This window comes from Dunckerocampus dactyliophorus, chromosome 3 (assembly GCF_027744805.1).
Source record: "Dunckerocampus dactyliophorus isolate RoL2022-P2 chromosome 3, RoL_Ddac_1.1, whole genome shotgun sequence".
Taxonomy (NCBI): Eukaryota; Metazoa; Chordata; class Actinopteri; order Syngnathiformes; family Syngnathidae; genus Dunckerocampus; species Dunckerocampus dactyliophorus.
In genome coordinates this window covers 10,718,500-10,738,277 of record NC_072821.1, presented here as the reverse complement: position 1 = coordinate 10,738,277, position 19,778 = coordinate 10,718,500, and the positions used below count along the sequence as shown (strand labels likewise).

Sequence of the window (19,778 nt, the reverse complement as noted above, 5' to 3'; positions counted from 1 at the left end):
TTGCACAGCCTGCCATCTGTTATACTCACCCCCTCAAACCTCACTCCATCTGGGCACCAATGTAACCCGCCTGCTTCACGCTGCCCGTTCCGGGGCTTGAAAACAGGACCTTCATAATGGGAGTCGAAAGTGCTGCCAACGTACATTTGCGCAGCCACACTGGCTGGCATCTGTTACATACACAAAGTCCTCTTTATGGTGAGAATTCATTATCATGTAATAGACGTGGCTTAAATAAGATTTGCTTGATTATTAGTGTTGTGCAATTACACCAGTGTAAACATGTGATGTTCCTGAATGTAACTTTTAACCATAAAACCATGACCACGACGATACTTAATGACCATACATACTTGAGTAGTACACAACCAGATCCACTTGGGGGCGCAGTCCAAAACACCTGGATGCTGGTGCGTCGGCGAGGAGTCCCCTCTGTCACTGCTGGTGGGCAGTTGATCATAAACTGTGTTTCCTCCTCATCAATTATCTATCCAGATGACAAAAACACACACACGATTATTTCATGACTTAGCATTGGACTCAATTATTGTTACATTTTTTGCATTGTAATTTTTTGTGTCAGTGTGAAATACTCCAAAGCAAAAAATGTGCTTTTCATAAAGTAGCTATAAAGAAAATCTTCTGGCATATTTTCCAAAAATGTCCAAATTCAAAAGCTAAAGGCATTCAAGTTTTAGGGTTCCACTGTTACGATAACGTGTGCATGGTGAAAGTGTGTTTTTGTGGACTTCCCCTTGGGAAGCACACTCATGAAACGTCACCGGGGAAGCTCTTTTAGTGAAAGTGAGGACCAAGGTTAGTCTCCATTCGGTGTGTGTGTGTGTGTGTGTGCAGCCTGTCAGACTACTCCCCGCAACCCCCCAACCCCTTGTCTCCATGGTTTCTAACAGGAATCCTCTGGTGACCTGACATCCAGTCAACACATGTTAAAACCAGTGAAGCTTCATGGGAATCAATTAAACACCATCTATACTTAAGAAAAATAAAAAGGAAGAAGCAATCGGTTGGCTAAACAGTGAACTGTGACCACTTTTTATACACTTTCAGTAACAAAAACACATAATAGAACATCAGGGGAAATTAGTGGCAGATATATTCATTTGGCTTTAGCAACCACCACTTTGGGTTTAAGTATGTTCTGTTGTGTTTGTGCATGTCACATCCCACGCTGTGCTTAAGCTTCTTGAGGCCATGTCAACATTTGGCTGTCTTGTCCTTATCCCCTCCATCCTGCTGAGATGTATTGTCTTGTCAAGATACCGCCCACCGGTTTAGCCGCTGTCTTGCCAACAAGCATGCATGGTGGCAGCTGAGGGCTCAATAAAAAAAGTGCTTCTCATGAAGTCAAGATGCGTCCTGAGACGACAAGATGGTGCGCACTCAGATTTCCAATGAGCTCTGCATTAAATAACATCTTAAAAGCTTCTTCTCCTTCCCACCCATGGCTCTTTTACAGTAGACGAATGAAGTGTGCGTGTGTGTGAGAGAGAGAGTGACAGAGAGAAAAGCTCTGACTGGCATGGGGAGAAGTCAGGCTCCACCTGTTGGTTTGCATATATAAATCTCTAGACCCCGAATGTAAGACAAGCCACCTTTTTCAGATTTTTTTCTTGGGGAAAAATACGGCTATATTTAGGTCAGTATTATAATATGCCTTAAAACAGCAACATCCCCTGTAGGTGGAACCTGGAGGTCGGCCAAAATCAAATCAGAAAATCTCAAGAGTATCAACAGCACTAACGCCACAAGAAAATGTTATTTTTGTTGATTCCACAACGGGAGAGTGCCAGGGACGGTAGTGCGATGCTATCCATAGACCTCTGTCTTCGAATTGCATACAGATAATACATTTTACCAAGCAGGTGCTAATTGAAATTATTCAAAAACATACTGAGTAATGGCTTCCATGGCCAAAAAAGGCTAATTTGGGACACTAGTTGAAATAAGTGTCACCAAACAAATTCACAAAGGCCAAAGAAAAAGCAAAGTTAATCCTGTGGTGTGGATATTTTGTTACTGTCTTGTCCTAGTATGGCATGAAGACAATAAAACACAGCTAAATGTATGAAAATTTAAAGACCTACAATTTCTTGACATCGTTTTTTTTGCATCTTGTCAGAACTCCAGGCTGGGAAGTACGACGAGAATAGAAAGAATGCTGGGCAGTGAGATGCAGGGAGTCTGCTGGGCAAAAATAAAAGTTGTGTAGTTTTTTTTATTATATGTTCAAAATTCAGGGGCCAAGTTCACAGTGAATGCCACTGCACAGCAGTGTAACTGCGGTATATGAGGTCACTGTGCAAACTCAGACTGTGCTGCAGGGCCAATAAGTCAGTCAACTGGGGGTAATAACGTGGGAATTGCAATGTTTCTAAATTTGTCTTGTCAACAATACTGTACATGCAAGATTATTTTGAGATTTGTGCACAAACATGTAGTCTAAATAAATGGTTTGGTGCTGTATGCTTTGGTTAGGTACTGCACAACTTCCGAATGTGCGCTAAGCATTATAAACCTGCGCTCTTCCTACTCTGTCATTGCAAGCCACGCACATGTAACCCACACAACGTGTATTAGTTATGTTTGTTGGCAAAGGTTAGCTGTTAAAGTTGGCTATCATTGAATGTAGAGTTCTCCCCCTCTCTATCGGCGTTCACCTTTTGATTCCCTGTTTCGCAGAATTTTTTAGTGCTTTATTCAGTGCTTTATTCTAGTGTATAAACGCTGTTACAGGCATAGCCAGGCCCATTAAGAAGAATTACATCGTGGGAAGTTGAGTGTCTATCTCTTCCCTCTCTCGTCTGTCTGCACCGCCCATTGTTTTCTGCGTCCTGATTGGCTTTAGACCATTGTCAATTGATCCCCTTCGTGCCGTCCTGCCATGGCTCCTGTGTCATCGCTAGCTTGCTTGCAAATGAATCTTCGGATAGTCTGCAGCAACAAGGATACAAAAACGCTACAGTACAGTGGAATGGCGCCAGGACAAAAAGGCACGGTCACTGGAGTGAAATATGTGTGAGTGACTTAATCATTTCTGGTGTTGATCATTAAGGTTGATCATTACAATTGAAAGGTTTGAACTTTTTTCAGAGTTTTTAAACAAGAGAGAAATGTCAGAAAATGTTATTGCCTGTCTGAGAAAAGTATATAAAGTGTAGGGTGAGGGGTTTTACAGCCTTAAAACATATATAATCATTGTAAAAATATGAGGTTGGCTACTTTGTCACTTATTGCGGGCTATTTTGGGAACCTTTTCCTCGCGATAAACAAGGGAACACTGTATAGGCAGTCATAACCACAATGACTCCAAGACTGCCTCTGTGTGACATGTACCTGTATATCAGACAGTGGTGAGTGAAGACATGAATGCCAATGATTTTATTCTGGTTGAACAAACATTTTTACAAGGTTTCACTTTGAATTGTGACATATACAAGCCGGTGGTGGTATATTTTTTTGGTGTAAAAAAGTGTCATTTGGACTGGAAATGCACCGACAGCACCTTTTTAATTAAAAAAAAGCTACGTTTTATATATTAATTTAACAATATTAAATTTATTAATGTTTGTGATGTAGACATTTAGAAACAAATGTAATGCAGAAACACCTCTCAGTATGTCTTCAGTGAAGTTACTTACAGCCAAAAATAGAATTATTATAATAATATTATAATATAATTTAATATTTAATATTTTAATATTATACAATACAATTCATTATTACTGCGATTGGCTAGCGACCAGTCCAGAGTGTACCCCGCCTCTTGCACAAAGTCAGCTGGGATGGGCTCCAGCGTGCCCCCACGACCCTAGTGAGGCTAGGCGGCATAGAAAATGGATGAATGGGACTTATTATTATTAATTATTAATATATATTATGAAACATATTTTTACATGGCTCTTGTATTTAATTAAACAGTTGAGGTGTACTTATTGAGGTGTAATTTTAATTCATTTTCCTTCCAGCTCCTCACACTGACAATTGTTTCAATAAATAATGAATTTCATTGTGACGCTCCTCCTCTCCATTTCCCATGCACATACAGTAGATCATCACGCAACGTCCTCCGCCTATTTGCAGCTTGCATTGCATTACAACTACAAAGACTTATTCTGACTCTTATGCACGAGTGTGCATCCATTTCACCATCGTCGCATGTGTGTGACAGCGCCCTGCTGTCTCTGTTAGCCCAACACGTCTCTTCCTCAAGCTGGCTCTGCCTGCCTCAATAAAAGGCTAATTGGCCTCTAAACGCCGCCGGTTTCTAGGAGTGTACATTGAACTTGCTTGTACACATGTGGTTCCGCCCAAAATTATTCATACGCAGCCCAAATTTTGAGTTAAATTGAATTTCTATTCATCTTCTTTTGGAAATAATTCAGGAAAGAATGTTAAACGTGATATTTTTGAGGAAACTAGTATCAAAAATATCAAAGCTTCAATACAACGTGGTATTTTAGGCAGAGCTCATTGCATATCTGAGTGTGCTCCATCCTGTCGTCTCAGGACTGATCTTGACTTCATGAGAAGCACTTTTTTTATTGAGCCCTCAGCTGCCACCATACGCCATTGTTGGCCAGTAGTCTGGGTGAGGCTAGGCCACATCAAGTAGTCGCTCCGGAAGCATGCTGCCAGCCGGCATCACTCCCGTCGCTGGGAGTGCTTCCGTCTTCCGGCTTCCCAGCATGCTTTACGGTACTTGTTTTATAAAAAGTTGTTAAAGTTAGTTAAGAGTTACAGTTGTTCATTATTCCCCACAGAAGTAGTAGTTGCCCTACGTGTGTTTATTTACCTGTTACATGTAGCTACTCTTTGATGTCAAATAGGCCCCAAAATATGATCCTGTGGCCTGTAAATGAGATCCCTGCCCTAGACCCTGTTGATGAGCACCAAACAAGATAAAAATCTATCAAAAAATATATAATCTCTCTCACTTGTTTGCTCAACTTTTGGGAGAAGACGAGCTCATACGGTCGTTTTGAAGTTCTGGGTCATAAATGAAAAACCTCCTTCCTCATTGACATGGTACTGCCTTGAACCCGCTTCCAGCTAGATGAGTCCGCCCCAAATATATGCCCACTACTACACGGAAGAAAAGTTTTGTAAAAAAGCAGGCTCCGCTACACATTTAAAATAAAGCCGGGTCAGCTATACATGGAAGTTTTATTTTGTTTAATTTTTTTTTTTTTTTTAGCATTTGTTGTGTCATTTTGATTTTTTCAGCAAATAAACTAACTTAGCATCATGTTGCTGTCAAAGTATGACATTAATGGTAGCGCTGTAGCTTAAATAGCTATGCTAGTTTTGCTAATGTTCATGTCCTCCTGTCCCACTCCTTAATGTTCCGTTGTTGTATGTGTTATATGGCATCTATTACGTTGGATAAGTGCAGAGTTTACAGTGCATTGTGTATGTAAAAAGTGGATAAAATGCATAATAGCACTTCTTAGAGCCACACACTCTCAGAGACAGGCTCATTAGCATTAACGCTACAACGTGTTCCCAGTAGGGCTTACTAAAAGCACTTTTAAATTGTCTACTGTAAATTCCAGCATCATGGCTAGATTTTGCCAAACACACTTCCAATACACTATTTTGGGACCTCTGAGACTCATTTAAGATTGTTCAAAAATAGTATATAGTATGGGACTTTTCATTTCTGACTATATAATCAGTGACATCTAGCTCACCTGGAAATGTCCAATGTAGTCCTCTTCTTTGTCTCCTTCTGCACCCTCTTTCAGGGCGATGAGGGTGAAACCTCTGAAGTAGGAGGGGCTGGTTGCAAACAGAGTCACTGCATGGAGGTAAAGAAGAGCAGCACAGAGCATTAGACGTCAGGAGACAGATGATTTTCAACCAAGTATGAAAAAACGATGCTCACATTTACCGTTATGTCAATTGTGCCACTATTGTGCCACTTACAATGTAGGTAACCTGCACAAAAATGGCTGTAACTCCTAAATGGCGAATGTCATATTTTTGTGAAGGCCCTTAAATTAACGCTGAAAGTCTACACTTCGATCACATCTTCATTGTTTTCAGATCGATTGTGACAAAGTCGTAAAAAACTCTGTCACTGTCCAAATACTTGTGGACCTATCTGGATAATATTGTGATGCAATTTACATTCTATCCTTGCAGCATCCAGATTAGAGGTGCATGATAGTGTTTTGCATAAATCAAAATGTTGCTTTATTCAGAAATACAATTTATGAAGGTGAAAACAACAGTCCGTCTCAATCATACCAATGATCTATCTCCACCCATCCATTTTCTACGCCGCTTCTCCTCATTAGGGTCGCGGGGGTATGCTGGAGCCTATCCCAGCTGACTTCGGGCGACAGGCAGGGTACACCCCAGACTGGTCCCAGTGATCTATCTCAGTATGCAAAATGAAGTTAGTCATGGCTAAATGATAAGAATGACTGCAACATGGTACAAACGAAGCAACATGGCTCGACCTCGCTTTACTTCGGACCAAGCAGCATCCAATGTGTGCATTTCTGATTGGAATCTCGTGTCCCCGTTTATTCGTTCACTACAACATGTTGGATTTATGTTCATACGTGTTAAACACTGAACAAAAATGGAGGAAACAAATATTAAAAAATACAAATTGTTTAATCAACCAAAAATTTCACAACTCCTCCTGAAGTACAACCCTTGTTGAAGACCTCATTTTAATCTGACCCCATAAAAAAGGGAACCCAAATTTGGGTGACAAGTCAAATCAAGTACATTTCATTTTAGATAACACCAGTTCACGTCAAAAGTTATCTCAAGGCACGCCTCTCATACATTAAATAAAACCAACTGAACCCTCCCTTGAGCTGGCACTTGGCAACAGAGACAAGGAAAAACTCCGTTTAGGACAGAAACCTCAAACAGAATCCAGGCTCTGTGGGGTGGCCGTCTGTCTCGACCAGTTGGGTTGAGGATGAGCGGGACAGAGTAGGGGCAGAAGGTAGAGCTAGAGAAAATAGAGGGGTTGAACGATTGCAGGAGGGATGACATAACTAATGTGTATAACAACTGCAACAGTACTACAATGGAAGTCTGTTCCCATGCTCTCAATTTTGGGCAACCTCTTTCCCCTTGCAGGAGTAATACTGTAATTGATTCAAAATGGGGGAATAAAGATATTACAAACTATGCTTGTTCATCTGTGCTTTACATCATATTTCTTAAAATGTCATTAAGTGTTTAATTTTTGTTGACCTGTTATTGTAATGTTGTTGTGCTTTGTTTTGAGCAATTTTTTTATATTGCAATCGCATTTCTTGTGTATAAAATAAAAATCAAACTTTCGTTTAATTTCATTAAGGTCAAGAGTCTAAAAACTTAATTTCAACTGCGCATAAAGGACCCCCCCATACTAACCTCTGTAGGTGCTCCCTGGCTGGTATCTCTCAGGGTCTCCTTCTACGCGCAGCCGGAACTCATTGTTGCCGTCCCTCCTGGTGCTTTGAGCCCGCAAGATGCGGCTGCAGTAGCCGTCCGACTTGGCGGCTGTGTCGGAGGGCTCCTCGGTGGACATGAACGTGTTACACGCCGCCGTGGACACCAAGCACAGCAGGAGCATGACGCGTCGGTGCATCCTGCTGGATGTCATCCTGACAGCTTTAGACACTTGGGAGGAGAAAGAAAAGGCAAACAAACTTCCAAACAGGGTGTATTTTACTCCGAGCAAAGTGCTGTCTGCTAGGAGGCTCGCTCCATGTTTGACGTGTGGAGGAGAAGGTGATGACCGGCTTGGGTGAGATGTGCACCCTCCGACGGAGACACGCACACTGGAAGCGGCTGCTGGTTGTGAGAGTGGAGGTGTCCGTGGTGAAGGAATGAGCGTTGTGCGGCTGTCTCCGCGGCCACAGATCGTCCTATTGACCAACCAGCAAGCAAAGACAAAGACAAACATTCCGACAAAGGAGGCATGCGTTTGACATGCTGAACCCTGTGTGTCCGTGTGCGTGAGGATGCGCACACACACACACAAAGGTATTCATAAGGCATTCTAAACGGTTGCCAGAGTGACTAATTACCCATCTTTGAAAATAACAGTAATTTGTTTCTACTCTGTTGATTAATTAATAACTGAAAAGTATTTTTATCGTCTAGTCAATAAAAAAATTATATGTATACATAATGGACATGGTGTCCAAGGTGCATTTTCCTTCCGATAGCTAGAAATCATATCATAAAGCTTAATTATTTGTATGTACTGTATATCTTCAGATTTCTAAACTATTTTCCCCTAGGAAATAATGGGAATAGAAATAAACTATCCCCCGTCAAGCTATCACCATCACAAAGCCTTTTGTTCTGACACAGTAACATTTGTACATTCTTTAAAATCATAATCATACCAGTATAAAAGTAGATTTTTTGGTATTTTACACATCAATCCATTTTCTATACCGCTTGTCATCATAGGGTCACAAGTGCGCTGCATGAGTCCATCCCAGTTATGGGTGGGTTGCACCCTGGACTGGTCGCCAGTTAATCACAGGGCACATATAGAAAGACAACTATTCATATTCATACCTGTGGACAACTTAGTGTCTCCAATTAACCTAACGTGCATGTTTTTAGGACGTGGGGGGAAGGACCAGTTATGCCACAAATCTCAGAAATGTTAACACAAAACAAGTTCTCTATAGTTTTCCACTTGCAGTTTTACATGCAGAACACAATCCGAAATGTATATCAATTAATGAAAGGGATAAATGAACAGTTAAGGTTACTTTTACTCTGATTGAAGACATGATTGTTGACAAAGACGTGGCAGCGATCTCAAGGCGGACACCACCTTCATGCTTTGTTAGGAGTTATTTCTTGAATTCAATAGTTTCTCTCCTTTATCAAAATGCTGGCATTTACAACTTTGTTTGGCTCTATTGTGAGTTATTTTGCATCTGTAATCAAAAGAAAAGCAGTGATTTGACTGTCATTGTCAACTATCATGTCTTCAGTTAATGTCAAAGTAACCGTAAATGTTCATTTATCCCTTTCATTCATCATTTATATGCATTGGAATTGTTTTCTATGTGTAAAACTATAATTGTAAAACTATAAAAACGGGTTTTGTGTGAATATTTTTGGCTTTCTGGAACAAATTAACTGGATTTACATTCTTTTTAATGGGAATAATTGATTTGGTTAGCATACGTTTTGGTTTGAGTCTGACCTTTTCGAACGGATTAATGACGCTAACCAAGGTTCCATTGTATTTAGCTTCCTGGTCGTAATAGTGAACAATGGCGACTGGAATTGCATCCAGATCTCCCATTCTCATTTAGATACTCCCAACACCGTTAACCACTGTGTAATAAAACTAAAACAACGTAAAACTACTCATCCAATGAAGACGCCTGACAGACACGTATAGACAGATGGAGCAAGAAAGTGTTTGCAGACCTAAGTTCCATCTTCGTTCCATGGTTATCATCACATATTTTCTCTCTACCATCATTGGTACCCTTCTGTAGTGGCATCATTAAAAAAAAGCCAATAAATAAGCAAACACATTTGTGGAGGTCACTGATGGTCTAGTGCAGCTCCCACGCCTGGCTCTATGATTTTTTTTTTTTAACACTGAAGTAAGGAAATGTGTATTTTCAAAAAGAGTCCCCGGTATCCATAACCATGAATATGTCCCTAAAAAGAAAAATCTCTAAAGAAAATAGGTTAATTCTGAATGCACATATTCCTTTGCCATCACTGTCAATGACGCTGGCTTACCCGTGTGCTTGATATGTGGCGAAAAATTAGCAAACAGCAGAAAATGTAACGTTGAAAAACGTTTTCAAAACAAGCACTGAGCGTGTTCCGAAAAGTAGCCAACTGCAGATGGGTGTGAGAGAACAATTTCGGAACTACTACGGAAGGTTGAGCAGAGCAAACATACTTTCAAGAAGTGGATGAACGCTCCAAACTCGATCGCAGCTGCGAGTGTTGCGAGCTGCACACACTATACTTGAAAGAATCGTTCGTATAAATCTCACAGCATCTATTCTCCGAATTAAAAAAACGAACAGGAAATGATTCAGAAAATGAAAGAAATGCCTCTCTCTGCAAAGACAGTCAAGGACAGGAACACTTGAAAGGCAGCAAACATCACCAATAGGCAAAGTGATGACATTAATTCAGCGCAAGCATATTGAATGTGTTAAGTCACTGTGATGAGTCAAGTGATGTAAATGATATTGAGCGATCATCACTGATATACAGATACGCAAACTCTGATGGGCTTTTTAATGTTAAAGTTGGCTACGTCGTGTTTTCATTTTACACAAATAAGGGAACGACTCAAAAAGGTCTACAGAGTTCAGTGTTGAAATTATTTCAAAGTAGGCCTACACACGCGCTCTGCACGTCTGTTAGTTGAATTCTGTTGTTGGAGCAGGTACAGATTTTAAAAAGATTACAACTTTTGAAAGGATAAAAGCTGTTTAATGTTTTGCGGCTCCTAACTATTTTTTATTTACTGGAAAAGGAGGCAAAATGGCTCTTTTGATGGTAAAGGTTGCCGACCTCTAGTCTAGTGGTTGACTCGCCTGATTCCAGTAGCATACAGTAGCAGGCAGTGTGGGTTCAGTCCCCACTTAGTGGTTGTTTGTCTATATGTGCCCTGTGATTGACAGGCAGCCAGTTCAGGGTATAGTCCGCCTTTCATCCAAAGTCAGCTGGAAAAGGATAAGCGGAAGAGAATCGATGGATGGATGGATATTTATGGAGTTAATATGCCTAGCAGATGCTCACTGAGCAGAAGTCTATAGAGACTTGATGGTTCAAGCAGACTCAAGTGCAACTCCTCCGGGCCAGATTATTCTGCTCAATACCACAATGGAAACAGGAGTTCAGAAAGTGGTTCCCCCATTGCTGATGAAGGAAATGTAGTTAAATGCCCATCTCTATTTAAACAAAAAAACTGGCAACCCAGAACAAAATTAAATAATATGATCAGATCGGCAACATAATGTTTACTAAAACTATGACAGACACTGTTTTAATCTCATCAGTAAGTTTTAATTTTACACCTATTCACGTTAACAGCACACAAAGATGCAGAAATCTGTGCAAAGTAATCAAATGAAACACTTCCAAAGTAAGGGTCGAGCTTCAGGAAGTGGGCTACATTTTATCCATGGTGACATTTTCTTGTAGCACCCCTGCAGTTTATTACAGTCATGAACACTGTCAGCGGGATGGAATCAGGACACAACCACTTCTTGGTGAGCTCTGACGAAGCTTCTGTTGTCTCTCAATACATACTGCTGGGCTAATGGAGAGATGATGCACAAAGAAAGGGAACGAGTTGTAGAGGTAGTAGAAAACAGGCAACAGCAGGTGTCATGAAAGCATTTTGTCTTCCAGCCCACGCTGAGCTGAAGATCTTCTACGCCTTCAGGTTATTCCCTACTGCTGTCAAAATATAGTGTACAGTATGTGTGTGCAATGATATGTGCAAGATCTCGGCATTTCTTTTTACCAGCGGAGACACATTTGAATGAATACTAATGTGCTGTATTGGCAGCTGGCATGATGAGATGTTTGCATGATATATTTTATGGAAGAACATTATCACAGGAAAAATAAAGCAGGCCAAAATACAGTCATTTAAGCACGACTACTTTCAAATTGGGCACTACACCTGCATGCATTTCTGCATGTTTGCATTTGCTCTGGTTATTTCTAATTACAGTAATCCCTCGTTTATAGCTATTAATTGGTTCAGTCGTGATAAGTGAATTTCCGGGAAGTAGGATTCCTTATAAATTGAATATTTTCATACTTAGACCATAGGGATGCTCCGATCAGGGTTTTATGCTGCCGATGTCGGAATCGGGGGGGGGGGTTCCTTTTATTTTTGTGGAACCATTTTGGTACTATTTGACACAAACCTGAATTTAATTTCATGCATGTTTTGGGGTAATGTGGATCCATGGAAAATAATTTAACATTTAATATAAACATTTAAAACATAAAGAACATTTGTGTTCATGTGTATGGCTATAAATGTGTCCCCTAGGGGAGCTGAGTGGTGGATGGACAGGAAGTGATGTCGGGGGTTCAGAGTTGAGTTTTAGGTGGGCATGGGTTATGGCCACAAGAGTAGCCTGTGTTTTTATTAGGGATTACTGTGCCAGTTGTGAGATAATTCAAAGCTGCAATAAAAGCCTGTTGTTCTGGCGATTGAATCTGGTGTGTTTGTGTCTCACTGAACATTAAAGTAGCATTACTCACACCTAGGGACCAGTGTAGAACACTACATATCATTCACAGCGTCTTTGAATGGGTCTTCTGGATGCCTTATTTTTTTATTTTAGTTCATTTCGCCATTTTTATGCCTTAAAATTATACATTTAGGCCAAAAATATGTACAATATGCTTCATAATAATAATATTCAACCATGAAACGGCATGATTTATTAATTAATATATTTTTGAGTGAAGTTACAAAATTCGAACAGCAAATTGACGATTGCACACCAAATTAACAATAGGCAACAAGAGAAAATATTTTTTATTCCGATTTACAGAAAATGTAACTGGTTCCTATTCTGTACAAGTTTAGTTTTTGGAGTCTGACATTTTTTTTGTACCCGAAAGAGAGATCAGTCTTGCATCACATTCAAATTTGGTTGTTTAAAATTTGTAACAGTACTTGAAATCTAAACATTTTTGAGCGGCGCAGCTGCACCTCTCCATGTCACTGTGACAAGAAGAACATCTCTGACTGGTTTGGGGAGAAGTTTGGCGCCATCTATTTGTTTGGATGTATTTTCACTGTTGGAAATACTGTAGGATGCTCAGCGGGAGACATTGTTGCCTTGCTGGCGCTGGTGTAAAAATGTGTTATAAAAGACTGTCATGTGCTGCTGCTGTGATAGATCTGTTTTAATATAAAGAGCTTATAGGAACAGGCCATTGTCGTCTGTAAAATACACCCACGCTTCAAATGATCTTGATGCGCAGGTATTTCAACTGCAACTTACTGTTTTCCAGTAAATCGCTGGTTTGACAGCTAACTTTATGACGTGCCAATGTCTCTGTTTTATGGTTTTGTGATAGAACACATACAATTTATGACTAAATGTATTACGTTATCACTGTAAAATCATTCGGATCATGGTTTTGTCATATTATCAAATAAGTGGTAAAATTTTGCAGCCTCAGACTAATATTGTCCAAAACAAACACTGCAGTAGCAAGGCTGAAGGAGCTATAAATCGCCATAACCTCAAAAGTTAATCTTGAGTGGGCCACTTTGTCCTTAACAGCTCCGGGGGAGCGACGAAGACGCAGCAGCGCTGTCAGTGTAGTGTGTCGGAGCTGTCTGCGCACAGCTTTGTGGTCCACAGCAGAGCTGAAAATAACCTTCACTTTTAGCTGACCTTTTTCTGGACGAAAATAGGATGGCACCCAAGTATATCGGCGTTATGTAGAAAAGTTTGGGGCTGACTGTGTTGATAAGAGTGAAATAATAGAACAAAAAAGGGCCAAATCATCATTAGATTTTCCACTTTTCTACATGCTATGCTCTAACACAGTGATCCCCAACCCCCGGGCCGCGGCCCGGTAACGGGCCGTGGGTCATTTGGTACCGGGCCGCACAGAAAGAAAAAATAATTTCCATGACGTTTTATTTTGAAAAGTGGCCAGATTCTCTCTGTTACATGCGTCTCACTTGACGCATGTCCATTGTGCGTGTGCTAACTTTATCTCGCCGCACAGATAGACTACTACTGTATTTTTAGCATTTTTCTTTCACCTCATATTTGGTCTCAAATGCTGATACTATGTGGGAATGCTTTATGGTAAGTTTTGATGACTTATTAAGTGCTAATGTGCACATTTGTCTCAAGTGAATTCATGCTAGCACACTGCCTTTTACCACACACGTCAAACAGCGATGTAATAATCTCTCTGGAAAAACTCCAGGCTTGAACTGATGGATGGTGGGTCGGCATTCAGATGTTGTTCATGTCTTCGTTTCACACAATACATAATAAATAAGATGAATTAGATCGCTATAATGTACGAGGACTCAAATGTTGAAATATTTAGTGTTTTTTACACTTTTCTTCACTGATACCAGTCTACAGAAGTGACGTTTCATCGAGAACCCTCCCACCCAGAAATGCCCTTGGATCATATTGGTTTCTATATTGTTGTGGTGCAGTTTTGGTTGAATTTCTGTTGTTATATATATATTTTTTGATATTATGCCCACTTGTTATGTGGAAGGCTTGCGCTAAAACATTCGAGGAGACGGAGAAAGCCAGGGCACATTTCGAGGGCGGTTGTTTTGATATTGCGCCTCAGATAAAAGGAAGTTTGGGACTGAACGTGTATTACCAGAGATTGCTTCTACCATCAGCTATCCCGACTATCTTTCTTAGACCCAGACCGAGTGCTACTCTTGTCTTATACGTGAGCAGATATGATGTGTCCTCCCGTGGCGCTAGGTACATTGCATAAGTTTTACGTAGGGTCACTTGGGAAATTGCTGGATATTACACACTATTTCTGCTAGAGTTTGCCTCTGGACTTCATGAGAACCATGGTACACTGGCACCTTTGTGGCCGCCTTTAAGTCATCATAGTGCGTGGATCCCCCGACAGATGCACGTATGTGTCAACAACAAGATCGCTGCACAAATTCCAATACATCCCCCTTTTTTTGTTTTCATTCAACACAACAGGCTTTGCAATCTTGGCGATATAGTTATGATGTTTATTGAATAATCCAAATCCAACAACGTTTTACATTTGATTTTAGTATAAATTATGCTCACTGTAAACTGCATTGTGCGCATGCATAACAGGCTCCACTCAACAAGAGCAGAGACTTAGCAAACATGTAAAAAATGGTGGCTACTCTGCATTGTTTGGTTGTTTCCTGAACGTTTTTTTGCCCTTATGATGGAGTATCTAAGTAATAGCGTTTTCCGAAATGCATATATACACGATTCGTAGTAGTTCCGAAGTATAGGGGATGTCACGAGATTAAAACATGACCAAACCAAGCATCATGGGAAATGTAGTTTTTAGCCATAAATTAGCCAAAGTTTGACAAAAAAGTAGCGGCTTATACATCGGAATTTATGGTAGTTATTTAGTGTGTGATAAAGCGTTATCATAGTGACAGTTGTGAGCGATTATTTGTCATTATTTCTTACTAGAACATTTGAAATCTGAGCAAAACCGAAGGAAGAGTGATTAATGCTGTGTTCTTCCTGGGAACAAGCAGAAGTCACGTCTTGCACAAATAATAAAGCCGTGTGAAGTAATTTGTAAGGAAAGAAAATATAAACACTATCCCCATCCTTATTAGCAGCACCCTCAAAATTATTCTGTGGACTAAAAACATTGTCTACAAATAAGCAGAGAAAATTAAATGATTGTGCACCTGTAAACCTACAAATACACATGCAAATAACCATATCGGAACAACACTTGCTATGTTTACATGAATAGCCTCATGGTAATGGTAATGGTAATGATTTAATTTGACTTGAAATTGTATTTTAATTGTATTTGAACATGCTTACAAGTTCCAATGGAATACATCACATAGTTCACATAGTTCAATTCGCAGGTCCACATGAATGCCGTTGCTGTTTTTTGCTTCTCTGAGCACAACCTCTACAGTAGAAAAAACATCCTGCACTTCGCTGTTTTGTGAGAGAAATAGAGGTCAAAAAGGGAAATCAAATTGGGCCCTCATTTAATCACGGTGAAGCTGGAGAGAGCGCTGATTAGACAAGCGAGCCCCCCCACTGCAGTCATTAAAACTGTATTAACCATCTAATACCACGATGTACGGAGAACTTTACCATTCTCACTTCATTTGAAGGACCAAAGGCAAAAACCTTTCTGCTTTTTTATTACCTGCAGTCCTTGAAAGGTGGTCTTATACATACATACATACTCACACTATCTCTACTAATGCTGCAGCATGAATGACTGTTGATAATAGAAATGCATTTTTCTACTTTTATAGAGGATGTACAAAAGACTACTAAAAAAAAAAAAAACACTTATGAGGATAAAGTACAGTAGTACTTTTGTGAGAAAACAAAGTGGGCAAGACACATGATCCTACCAGAATAAAGTTGTAATATGCAAGAAAAGAAGTCATGTGAGGAGAAAAAAAGTCATTTGCAGTAATTTTACCAAATGAATTTCAAAATTCCCATATGAACCTGAACACAACAGCTGCTGTGTCTCCAAAGAGGCTTGCCATAAATCCATCACGTAATATCATTAAAGGGATAGTTCCGATTTTTTGACAAGAAGTTGTATGACATCCCCATCAGCAGTGTCGTGCATCAACAGTGACTTTCCCCCCCGCTTTGTCCCGTGAGCTGAGTTCTGTCCAGATTTCAGTGATGAGGAACATACTGTAGTTCTGGTTAGTTGGTGGGGCCACTTTTGACTTCATTGCAGTTCAATTGTCCATAGGTATGAATGTGAGAGTGAATGATTGTTTGTCTATATGTGCTCTGCGATTGGCTGGCGACTAGTCCAGGGTGTACCCCGCCTGTCGCCCGAAGTCAGCTGGGATAGGCTCCAGCATGCCCCCGCGACCCTAATGAGGATAAGCGGCATGGAAGATGGATGGATGGATGGGCTGCTGGGTGACAGAGAGGCAGAGGCCCTTTGGTCTCTGGTCTCCTCTGGCTCCCTCTAGTGGACATGATTTCTAGTGCCATCATTGCAGCGCCCCGGCAGGCATGTCCAATGAAATGCTTTCCTGGGACGAAATGCATGATGGAGGCCATTAAAATAGTTGTTTTTTTTTTTAATTTTAAACTTGTATTGGTACTTGTATTGTATATTTCTTACCTACCTTTTGAGTGTTAGGTTGCTGTGTGATGGTTTTAGCCTTCTTTGTAAGATGACAGCATGAGAGCGTGAGTAATGACCTCCTGCGATTTCCAGTGGGTTGACTAGCTCATCGTGAGTTCACTTATAGCTCGTAATTGGCTCCTGCCAAAGAAAGAGCTCCTCACTGACTCGTGAGCCGCACAGTATTTAAACAATTGGTAGTAGTTCTGAAGTAAAGGAGATGTCACGAGATCACAACATAGCCCTAAAATAGTCAAACCGCTGTATAAGCCACAGGGTTTTAACTGTTTTTCCTATTATGACTCTGTGCTCGCAAAAAATACATGTTTTTTTCTGTAATATTATGACTTTATTGTGATTATATTGCAACTTCTTCTCATTCAGGGTGACTATGTGTAACAACGCATTATATTTGGCATGAGTCCCCTCTAAATCCTTGTGAGTTCAATCTCCTCCATTAGCTCGTGCCCGCCTATGCATGGGTACAGGATAAACATTACAATGAAAAGTGATCTATTATGACATTATTCACTGGTGCCTTGAAAACACTGTGATGGTCATCCATTATTTACTGTATATCTGTCACCTCAAAACGGCACATCACGTCAGATCCAGCATGACAACCAATGTATTGTAATTCCATGTTGCCACACAACAATAAATCAGTCATCAACAATATTTTCTCGACTCAATCATTTCTGGCAAGATACTCCAGCAAATTATAACATGTAGAAGAGCTGCTGCAGAGCTTCTTGACAAATACAATATTTGTCATCAGCCTATTCCTGTGGTTCTCAATAATATTCTAGCATGCCCCCCGAGGGGCCAGAAATGCTTTGAACTTTAAACTGAAACCACGAAATGCAACAAAATGCGTACCTGGACAGTAGCGGAGCATACAAGCGCATTCAAAGGTCAAAGTGTATGCTAACTAAGAAAAATTCTTACATGTGGGTAGGTTTGCACGAATATAGTCCTAATAAGTCCCCACTGCCTCTCTCCCAAAAGTTCACCGCACCTCCCCCAGGGAACCCGCCCCACTATTTGAGGAACACCGGCCTTAGCTAAGGGGCTGTCCACATGGGAACGTTCTCAGGTTGAAACAGCAAAGTATTTTTTCGTTTCCATACGCAACAGCGCTCTGGGTGCCCTGAAGCAGTATTTTTTTTTTGAACGGCTTCCAGAGTGGAAAAATCTGATAACACCGGCTTGCCGTTGCCGTGTAGACAAGCGACTGCTACATTCTGACAACAATCAGACCAGAAGTGAGCGCTGCCGACGTGTCAACATAATTTCTGAATATCAACATGACTAGGATTGCCAACCGTCGCTTGAAAAACGGAATCGTCTTGTATTTAAAAATAATGGTACACGTCCCGTATTGAGTTGACAAGGGATGCACTTTGCCCCTTGTTACCGTGACAATTAAAAATAGTCTGTAAAATGTGGAGTCAATTGACAACAGTTTGTCACAGGCTATGCCTGTCGATGCCAGCATGTGTGACCGCTCACTTTTCAATCTCATTGCCATTCGACTATTCTGGCATTATTGTTTACACATTTTGCCTGGCTGTCACTCTGCTTCACTGGCGGCAGCTAACTAGCTAGGTGGTTTTCACCTAGCCTCTGGTCTTTGGACTCCAAATGTGACTTTTTCTTAACTACAATGACATTTAGTCTTTAAAACATACAAGCAATGTGGTTAGTTCGGAGCTCGTTTTTGTCCCACGGGGAAGCTACGAGCTACGAGCTATCATGTTCATGGGGTTTGTGCTAACTTACTTTTTTAAAGGGTCAGTAACCAACCTTGCTCTCTTGTCATCATTATAATAATTATGTCTTGTCTTCAAAACACTAGCTATGTCTCTAAGTTGTTTAACATCAACATGTAGTGTATGCAGCTTTAAGACAATGCTATCACAGGGATCTTATCTATCCAACAGGTAGCACGTGACCTAGCAGTAGATTGCCAACTGATGTGAATAGCTCAACTTAGTATTTTTTTTTTATATAATTGTTAATATAGAATTATTTAGTGGAGATCTGCTTTGTAAATAAAGTACAATTTAAATGTCAAAGTCACATAAAAACCTCCCCCTTCTTTTGATCAAAGTAGCTTTATAGTGCTGGAAGTGCTCATAAATCTGGACACTGAATTTATACTGTTTTATAGACAGATTTCTATAATAAAAATATTTAAATTGGTATTTTATTGTTAATTGTGTTATTTTGAACTAGAAAATCTATGATTGAACAACTCATTTCCCATGTATTCATATTGCTCTAAAACATGCATCAAATTCAATTCAGGTTATGTGTCAAACAGTAAAAAAAATTGTTTCACACAATTAAAGGGGAAAAAAACAGTCGGGTTGGCTGGCCCTGTCAACTAGGTGTCCCTTTATTTTTCCGGAAGTTGCTAACTCTCGGCATGACTCACCCCAGTCGACATTCCCCTTTTATTTTTTTGTCTTATCCTCCAAAATGACTCGCAGAAGTAATTCCGCTTTGTCGCCAGTCTCGACTGGGGTCGGCCACCTTTATTATTAACAGAGCCATTTTGCCTCCTCTTCCACAAAAGAAAAATAGGCTGCAGCCGATAAACATAACACTGCTTTTAAACTTTTAAAACTGTTAATCTTTTTTTTGTTTTGTTTTCCAATTCTACCAGTTACAACAACAGAATACAACAAACAGAAGTAGAGTTTGCATGTGTAAGCCTCCTTTGAGCGCAATTAAACACTGAACTGCGCAGGCTTTTTTGAGTCCTTCCTGTATTTGTATCAAATTAAAATAAAATGTAGCCCACTTTAATATAAAAAAACACCTATCTGCAGCTTTGCAGTTTGTTTTTTTTTAAAGTACACCTAAAATTGGGATTTTTTTTTGACAAGTCCATT

The 19,778-nt window shown here is 40.2% G+C and overlaps 1 protein-coding gene across 1 annotated transcript in view; it reads right to left on the bottom strand.

The window, feature by feature from the left end:
- spon1a (spondin 1a) overlaps positions 1 to 7,974 on the bottom strand; it is a 68,353-nt gene extending 60,379 nt beyond the window's left edge. The window contains exons 1-3 of the mRNA XM_054771868.1: positions 7,405 to 7,974; positions 5,712 to 5,818; positions 354 to 487 (exon numbers count right to left, since the gene is read on the bottom strand). Of these exons, the coding sequence (XP_054627843.1) occupies positions 354 to 487; positions 5,712 to 5,818; positions 7,405 to 7,939 (776 nt within the window). The 5' untranslated portion in view covers positions 7,940 to 7,974. The remainder of the gene's footprint in view (positions 1 to 353; positions 488 to 5,711; positions 5,819 to 7,404) is intronic.
- Positions 7,975 to 19,778: the final 11,804 nt, after the last annotated feature.